Genomic DNA, 7,353 nt, shown 5'->3' with positions numbered 1-7,353 from the left:
CTCGTCCGGTCACCTAACATCAGACGTGTCAAGAGCCGTTGGCCTTATGCCCGAGTCTGCAGGACGGCAGCTCGTGGAGGTCGGCGCCTCCCGGGGTCTGGCCACGTGGTGATGGGTGGCGTGTCACGTGAGGTGGGACCGTGGCTTTGCTACTGTCTTTGGAAATTTTGGCTCAGGTGGTGCGGGGGCCAGGTTGTTGGGGCTGGGCGGCCGTGTGACAGCTGGGGCACAGGTGTCAGAATCCTGCCTGTTCAGGCGAAGGGATCTCCAAGGCCTTGATGCCTGGGATCTGAGGTCAGCAGAGGAGCACAGATGCTCAGCTGGTTACACCCTGAGGGCAGGGTGGGTCACACCCAGGGTGACTCACCTGGGCGGGGCAAGACCCGCTCAGCTGTGGGCCAGGGGTGCATCTGGGGTCCCGGGGAGCCAGTGCCTCGGGAAGGACGCTGCACCTTAGAGGTCAGAGGTGGAGTTCTGACCTTGCCTAGGATGTTGCCTGAAGGGATCCTGAGGCTGGTGGCGTCAGCAGGTGTGCGTCTGAGGCCCACCCCTCTGCACCTGCTTCCTCCTGTGCCTGGACCACCGCACCCTTCTCTTGTTTCGTTGGAGAGTATTTGGGTGGTTACCCGTTTGGGCGATTTTGAATAAATCGTGATAAAATATTTGCTTACAGACTTGTGAACGTCTTTGTCTAGTTTCTCAACCATTAAAAAGTTCTCCCCCCTCGGGAGCCTATTTCAAGGATTCTCCTTACCTGCCCTGGCCTGTGACATCAGGGTCACAGAGGCTCCGTGTACCGAAGTCCCGGGCCAGTCGGAGGCGCGGCCTGGGCGGTCGCGAGGATGTGGCTGGGGCTGCCCGGGGTCACACATGGGGACTGCTGGGCTGTGTGGCATTTCACCTGACAAGTTCCTGATGGGACAGGCAGCTGCCCTGCAGGTGTGGGACAGAGTCCACCCCCATCCTCACCACCACTGGTGACGGTCGGTTTTCTGACCCGCAGTGCAGGGCACCGGGGTGGCCCCCACTGCGTCCTGAGTCCTGACTTTGCGAACACCCCTTGGTTCCTTCCCTTGCAGCAGGGGAGCCGTGGGACAGCCTGGCCAGCCCGCTCAGACGTGGCTGGAGCCTGCGGCCGTCTGTTCGCTGGCTCAGGCCCTTCGAGAGCTGTGAGCTGTGCCCCTGCCCGGGCACGCCTGTCCCAGTGCTGGTGTGGGGGAGGCGTAGAGGCCCCCGCACCTTCAGCTCTCCGGTGAAACCGCGTCCTTCAGTCCCCCTCACGGGGGCCGAGGTGGCTCCCACACAGGGCCTGACACTAAGTGGGGTCCCACCGGCCGACCCCAGGGCCGTGTCCTCCAGCCGACTCCTCGCTAGTCGGGTTCCCAGAGCCAAGCTCCGCGTGGCCCTCGCACCTGCCTGACACTAAGTGGGGTCCCACCGGGGGACAGCCAGGTGGCAGAGGTGGGAGGCTGTCACAGACCATGACAAGACGGGCTTCGGGCTGAGTGCAGGAGACTGACCGTCGGGGTCCGGCGGCTGGGGTTTCCGTGTTCCCGGGAACGTGCCCCGACAGCCATCTGGAGCGCCCGGCTGCAGAATCTGGCCTTACCACTTGGCAGAACCTCAGCTACCAGGGGTTCCCCGAACCAGCAGCCTGCCCTCATGGGCCTTGGTGGGCTGTCGGGCACCTTCCTGGGACAGTGGTGTGGGTGGTGGGGAAGCCCCACACTGGGTTCCTCTTGTGGAACCCGCAACACTGCACTGGGGTTCAGGCCCCCACGGGTTTGCTGAGCACTCAGCTGGGAAGCAAGATGGGCAGTGGTCCTACCTGAGGAACGTTTCCTCAGCGTCCCCGTTCACGGGCGTGGACCCCACGCTCGTGGAGAAGCTAAACTCTGGCACCAGAGTCATCAGATGAAGGCCAACTACATGTAGCTGCCCCCTAACGAGGTCCCAGGGCCTGGCTTACAGCTGTCCTGTGCACAGGCTCAGCGGCTGCTCCCTCGGCCTGAGGACTGTCCGTCACGGCTCGGCCACCACCACCACCGCTCTACCCGAGGCGCCCCCCCGGGCCATCCACTGTGCCTCCCCACGGGCTCCCAGTCAGCTGCCCTTTAAACCACCAGTCAGCCCGGCCAGTGTGGCTCAGCGGTTAGAGCGTCGGCCCGTGGATCAGAGAGTCCCGGGTTCGGTTCCTGCTAAGGGCGCGTGCCTCGGTTGCAGTTCGTCCCCCGCCCCGGTTGGGGTCCTGTGGGTGGCGACCACTTGATGTGTCTCTCACATCGATGTTTCTCTCTCTTCCTCCTCCTCTCCCTCCTGCTCTATCTGAAGATAAATGAAAAAATGTCCTCGGGTGAAGATAAAAAATAAACAAACCACCAGTCGGTGGCCGAGCCTTGGGGTGAAGTACCACCAGGTTGCCAGCCGCGTGCTGCCAATCCCGGGCCTGCCACGCGCCCGGCTGCCCCCGGCCCCATCGCCTGGCCTCTAACCACGCACCTGTCCGTTCCCAGCGGCCTCAGGCTTCAGCTGACGGTCCGTTCACCCAACACGGGGTCTGATGTGGGCGGCGGCGGCGGCAGCAAGTCCCCTGAAGCCGGTGCGCCTGGCCACCAGCCAGTCAGGAAATGGGCTCGCCCCCGAGGCCGGGAGGCCTCTCTGGGCCAAAGGGCACCCCTGCCCGTGCCAACTGGCAAGGGGGTGGCCGAGGCGTCCCCGTCCAGACCCCACTTCCCAACGTGGAGAGGATGCAATCACACAGGCAGAAAACCTCTGTAGATGTTTATTCTACTTCCAGTAACAAAACCTACCAAGCTCCATGTTTGAATGGACAGTGATATAATACTTTGAAATATAAAATACAATTTACAGAAAATTCTATCAAGTAAACCTAAAGAAACACACTTGATTTTTACACTTGTGTATTTAAATTAGAAAAATTTGTCTTATATGTAAAAAACCTTCACATAACATGTGACGGTGGAAGCCGATTTACCACGGCGGGCCGCCCTGGACACTGGGCCCGCGCAGACCCTGCAGGACGGCTCGGCGGGCGGCCTGTCCGAGGGAGCCCGCACCGCGCACGCTGAACCTCACTCCACAGACCGGAGGAGACGCTCTCATCTTACATTTGCAAAAGTAAGTTTATGAAAATATAAAAAAATTATCAAAGTGTATTTGTACAGTCAAATAAATTAGCAGGTTCTTTCTCACACGTCAGAGCTCGGCGCGCGCAGAAGCAGCGCCTGGTGCCGGGGTGGACGTCGCCAGCGCGCGGCTCTGGGCCTAAGAGCGTGTCTCCCAACACAGCCTGACACGACACTGTCTGTTTCCGAAGACAAACTGTGAACCGTGCCCGACACGATGGCTCAGATGAGCGCACCCCCCAGGAACGGAGGTGCCATTCAGCAGTGTCCCTGATTACCGACATCGAAGACCCCCTTGCGGTGCACTTCATTGTTCATTTCCTTACTTTTAGGCTGATAAAACTGAAACCTTTTTCAATAAATTGTTATTTAAAATTCAACAATTTGTACTCTGACAGATGTTGCTTTTCATCATGTTTTCAAAAAAATGTATAATGTGACATATAAAAAACTGAGCAAAACTAGTGTTGTTTCGTGGTTGAAGTTTGTAATTCAAATTTCTTTAGGAAAAAAGGGACACACATGAGTAAGTTCTGTGTTTCTCCACATCCTGGGGAGGAGCCCACGAGGACACAGCCCTCGACACCCCCGGAGCCAGGGACGCGTGGGCGCCGGGAGCCTGGAGCAGCTGAGGCGCCAGCCGGGGTGCGCGTGGCCCTCGGGTGCACAGGCCCCTGGAGCTCACCAGTCAGGCTGCTGGAAAGACAACTTTATAATCTGAGGAAGCAATATGCTTTTGTGGACACTTTCCCATCTCAGTAATTCTAAATGGAAAATATTAAAGAGTTATTTTTTAAAAAAAGCATCAGAATTGTAAAGATGTGAAATTTTGTAAGAAACCATTATACACAAAATTACAGTAATTTTTGAAGTCCAGAATACTCTATTCTTCACCTAAGTTCATAGCTACTTCAAAAACAATTTGTTCAACACATTTTATGAACTTGGCTTTTGAAAGGACGGTGCCGGGCTGAGGCCCACCTAGGTGTGGGCAGGGGCGTCTGCGGCCTCGGCCTTCGGGTCCCGCGTGCTCTCCTTGCTTTTGCTGCGGTCCTTGCGGTCGCGGCCTCGCTCGCGCTCCCGGGTCTTGTCGCGCTCCCGGTCCCTGCTTCGAGACCTGTCCCGGTCCCGCCTCCGGTCCCGGTCCCGGTCCCTGTTCCGGCTCCGCTCCCGGCTCCGGTCCCACTCGTGGTCCCTGTTTGCGCTGCGCTCCCGGCAGGAGTCCTTCTCGCGGTGTCGGTCCCACTCGCGGCCCCGGTCCCAGTCGCGCTCCCGGCTCCAGTTCCTGCCGCGCTCCCGCTCCCAGGGCTTCCCGTGCTCCCGCTCCCGCCGCCGGTCCTCGAAGGCACGGCCCTGCCGGCTCTCAGGCTGCGCCTCGGGCTCCTCCAGCGGCTTCTCTTTGGGCCCGGCCTGGTTTCTGTACTCTGGGCCCTTGGACGGGGCCCACTGGGCCTCTGCCTCAGGGGCTGGGCCCGGAGCTCCAGGGGGCAGGTTGGGCGCGGGGCCGGCCTCATCCCACCGGTCCTTGCGGTGCTGTGGTGGGTGGCTGGGCAGCTCCAGCAGGGGCCTGGGCGCTGGCTTCATCACTTGTGGGGACTGTCCCTGAAAGTGGAACCGGGGAGGGGCGGGCTCACTTTTGTCAGGAAAAGGCACAGACCCCCTTGGTCCACCAAACTGAAGGGGTGCTGGGGCCCTCTGATTTGAAAATCTGGGAGGGGAGTTCACCCTCTGCTCTTCGAATGGTTGAGGCTGCATTCCCCGGGGTCCTGGCATGAAATTGGGTGCTTGGCCTCTGGGTCCATCAAACTGATTGGGATGGGGACCGCGCACGCTTTCAAACTGACTAGGATGTGGCCCTCTTGGGCCCACAAAATGGCCAGGCGGTGGTCCTCTCTGACCCCCAAACTGAGAGGGAGGGCCTCCTCGGGGTCCTTTAAACTGTGCCAGCAGAGGCCTCCGTGGGCCTCCAAACTGGAAAGGGGCTGCACCTCTGTTCCCCACTGGCAGGCCTTGTTCTGGTCCTTCAAACTGGGCAGGAGGCCCAGCCATGTCATTGTAGGGGGCATCCTGGAATTCTCTTTTCTCCCCGTGCGGATCCTTGCGTTCTTCGAACTGGGGGGGCGCTGCTCCTCTGGGCCCACCAGGGTGAGAGGGGGAGGGGCCCCTGCTGTCCCCATAGGGAGGTGGCCCATGCGGCCCTGAGAATAAGGAAGGGATGGGCCCCTTCTGGGCCCCGAATCTGGCTGGCGGAGGCCCTCTGGGCCCGTCGTTGTTAGAAATCATACTCTCTTCTGAAAATGGAGGCACCGGCCCCCGTGGTCCCGGGAAGCTGGGGCCATGAAGTCCCGATGTTCCGAAAGTGCGGGGTGTGGGCTCACGCTGGCCCTGGAACTGGGGGGCCCCTTTCTGTCCAGGTGGGGGGAATGGAGCGGGCCCCTCGCCAGGTCTGCACTGTGGATCTCTGTCTCCTTCAGTTTCAACAGCCAAACGGTCACCTTTCTCAGCAAAGAGGGCATTTCTTGGGGCCTCATAAGGGGAGGAGCCGAAGGAGCTGTCCTGAGATGTACAGGCCTGGCTGGAGAAAGGGTCCCTCCCTGCGGGAGAGCCGAAGCTCTGCCCTTCGCCGGGCACCGGGAAGTTGGGCTGGAAGGCGGTGCTGGGCGGTGTGGGCAGCAGGACCTTTCGGGCAGGCCGGGCGGGGCCGAGGCCACCTGCCCCAGGAGGGCCGCTCTCTGTGGGCGGCGGGCCCTGGCTTTCCGAGGGCTCCCCTGGGGGGCCCTCCTGCTTGGCTGGCAGGGCAGCCTCGTCACTTGCAGCCCAGGACGGAGGGGTGGGCTCCTTTTCCTCCGGGGTGGGTGCAGGCCCCTGAGCAGCAGCAGCCCCACTGGGGGCTTCTCGGGCGGGCGGGGCGCCGGGCGTGCTGCTGGCGGGGGCCTTGGAGCCCTCGCTCTCGCTGCTCTCCGCAGCCAGCCGCCGGGCCTGTCGGGGGTCCCGGCTCTGCCGGGGGTCGGCGCCAGGGCCTGGCCCCTGGCTGGTGGGGGGCACAACTGGCCTGCCGGCAGCCTGCTGGTCTTGCGGGAACAGCGCGGCCTTGGGCAGCGAGGCCTTGGGCGGCGGCGACATGAGCGCGTCGGACACGGAGAAGTGCGCCATGGAGACCCCGACGGCGGCCCGCTGCTGTCTGAGGGCTTCCTCCTGCTGCTCCACTTGCCGCCTCTGCTCCTCGATCTGCCTGTTGAGCTCCTCGATCATCTGCTGCTGCTCGGCCAGGGAGGGGGCAGAGGCGCTGAGCCCGGCCGGCCTCTCCGCGGAGGCCTCCCCGGCAGCTGCGCACATCCTGCGGGGCAGGTCTTCGATGGTCACTGCGGCTTCTTCCAAGATCGTCTCATCCTCTGGGTCATAGGCCACCTCCTCCCTCTCGGTGGTCTCCGAGGCCACGTCCTGCCGGCTCCCTCGGCCCCCGGGCTGTGTCTCGAAGGCCCGGTCTGGCCCGTACTCCTCCTCAGGGTCATAGGGCCTGTCGTCTTCCTCGTCCTCGAGAGCCTTCTCTTTGGAGAGCTGACCAAACTGCTGAACGATGGGGTCCAGCAGAGGCGCTGCCGGCAGCCCGCCCTCAGCCTTGGCCTCGGTGTCGGGGCGGGAGGTGCAGGCAGGGCCCCCGGGCTCCGCGGCTGGGGGGTCAAGCGCCTTCTTCTTTCCGAACAGAGTCTGCAAGATGTGTTCCAGGGGCGAAGCTGCTTTAGAGGTGGAGGAAGCGGCTGCGGGGGCAGCTGCTGGTGCGCTTGCTGCTGGGACGGGGTGGGCGGCTCCTGGCTTGAGGGCCGCCAGGGATCTCAGTGCTGCAGATGGAGCTGGAGGTTCTGGCAGAGGAGGCGGGGGTGGGGGGGACCCTGGTGGCGTGGTGCTGCCGGCAGTGTCCCCAGAGCTGAGCTGATACTTGGGGGGTTTCTTCTCAGACTGTGAGGCCGGAGGCGTCTTGGGGTGCGCCGGCACGTCGGCTTCCTCTGGCGTCTGCAGCCGGGCCCGCTTCTCCTCCGTCTTGTCCAGTTCCCCAGCACTCGAAGGGCGCTTGACTTTTTGACAGATCACTAACCCAAGGATGATGTTTGGACGTGGTGACTCCAGACCTGAAAAACACAGTGATTGTGCAAATGTCAGAATCTAAGTCCCGCCCTGTCCTCCAGAGTGAACTTTATTAAGGGTGGTA

At 61.8% G+C, this 7,353-nt stretch overlaps 1 protein-coding gene across 2 annotated transcripts in view; it reads right to left on the bottom strand.

Moving 5' to 3' along the window:
* Positions 1-3,946: 3,946 nt before the first annotated feature.
* Positions 3,947-7,353, bottom strand: part of DIDO1 (death inducer-obliterator 1) — a 51,989-nt gene continuing 48,582 nt past the window's right edge. For both annotated transcript variants that reach the window (XM_036244065.1, XM_036244064.1), the window contains exon 17: positions 3,947-7,273. In XM_036244065.1, the coding sequence (XP_036099958.1) occupies positions 4,128-7,273 (3,146 nt within the window). In that variant the 3' untranslated portion in view covers positions 3,947-4,127. The remainder of the gene's footprint in view (positions 7,274-7,353) is intronic.

The sequence above is a fragment of the Molossus molossus genome, unplaced genomic scaffold, assembly GCF_014108415.1.
Source record: "Molossus molossus isolate mMolMol1 unplaced genomic scaffold, mMolMol1.p scaffold_m16_p_6, whole genome shotgun sequence".
Lineage (NCBI taxonomy): Eukaryota > Metazoa > Chordata > Mammalia > Chiroptera > Molossidae > Molossus > Molossus molossus.
The sequence above is the reverse complement of the archived record's forward strand: the minus strand, read 5'-3'. Positions and strand labels throughout refer to the sequence as shown.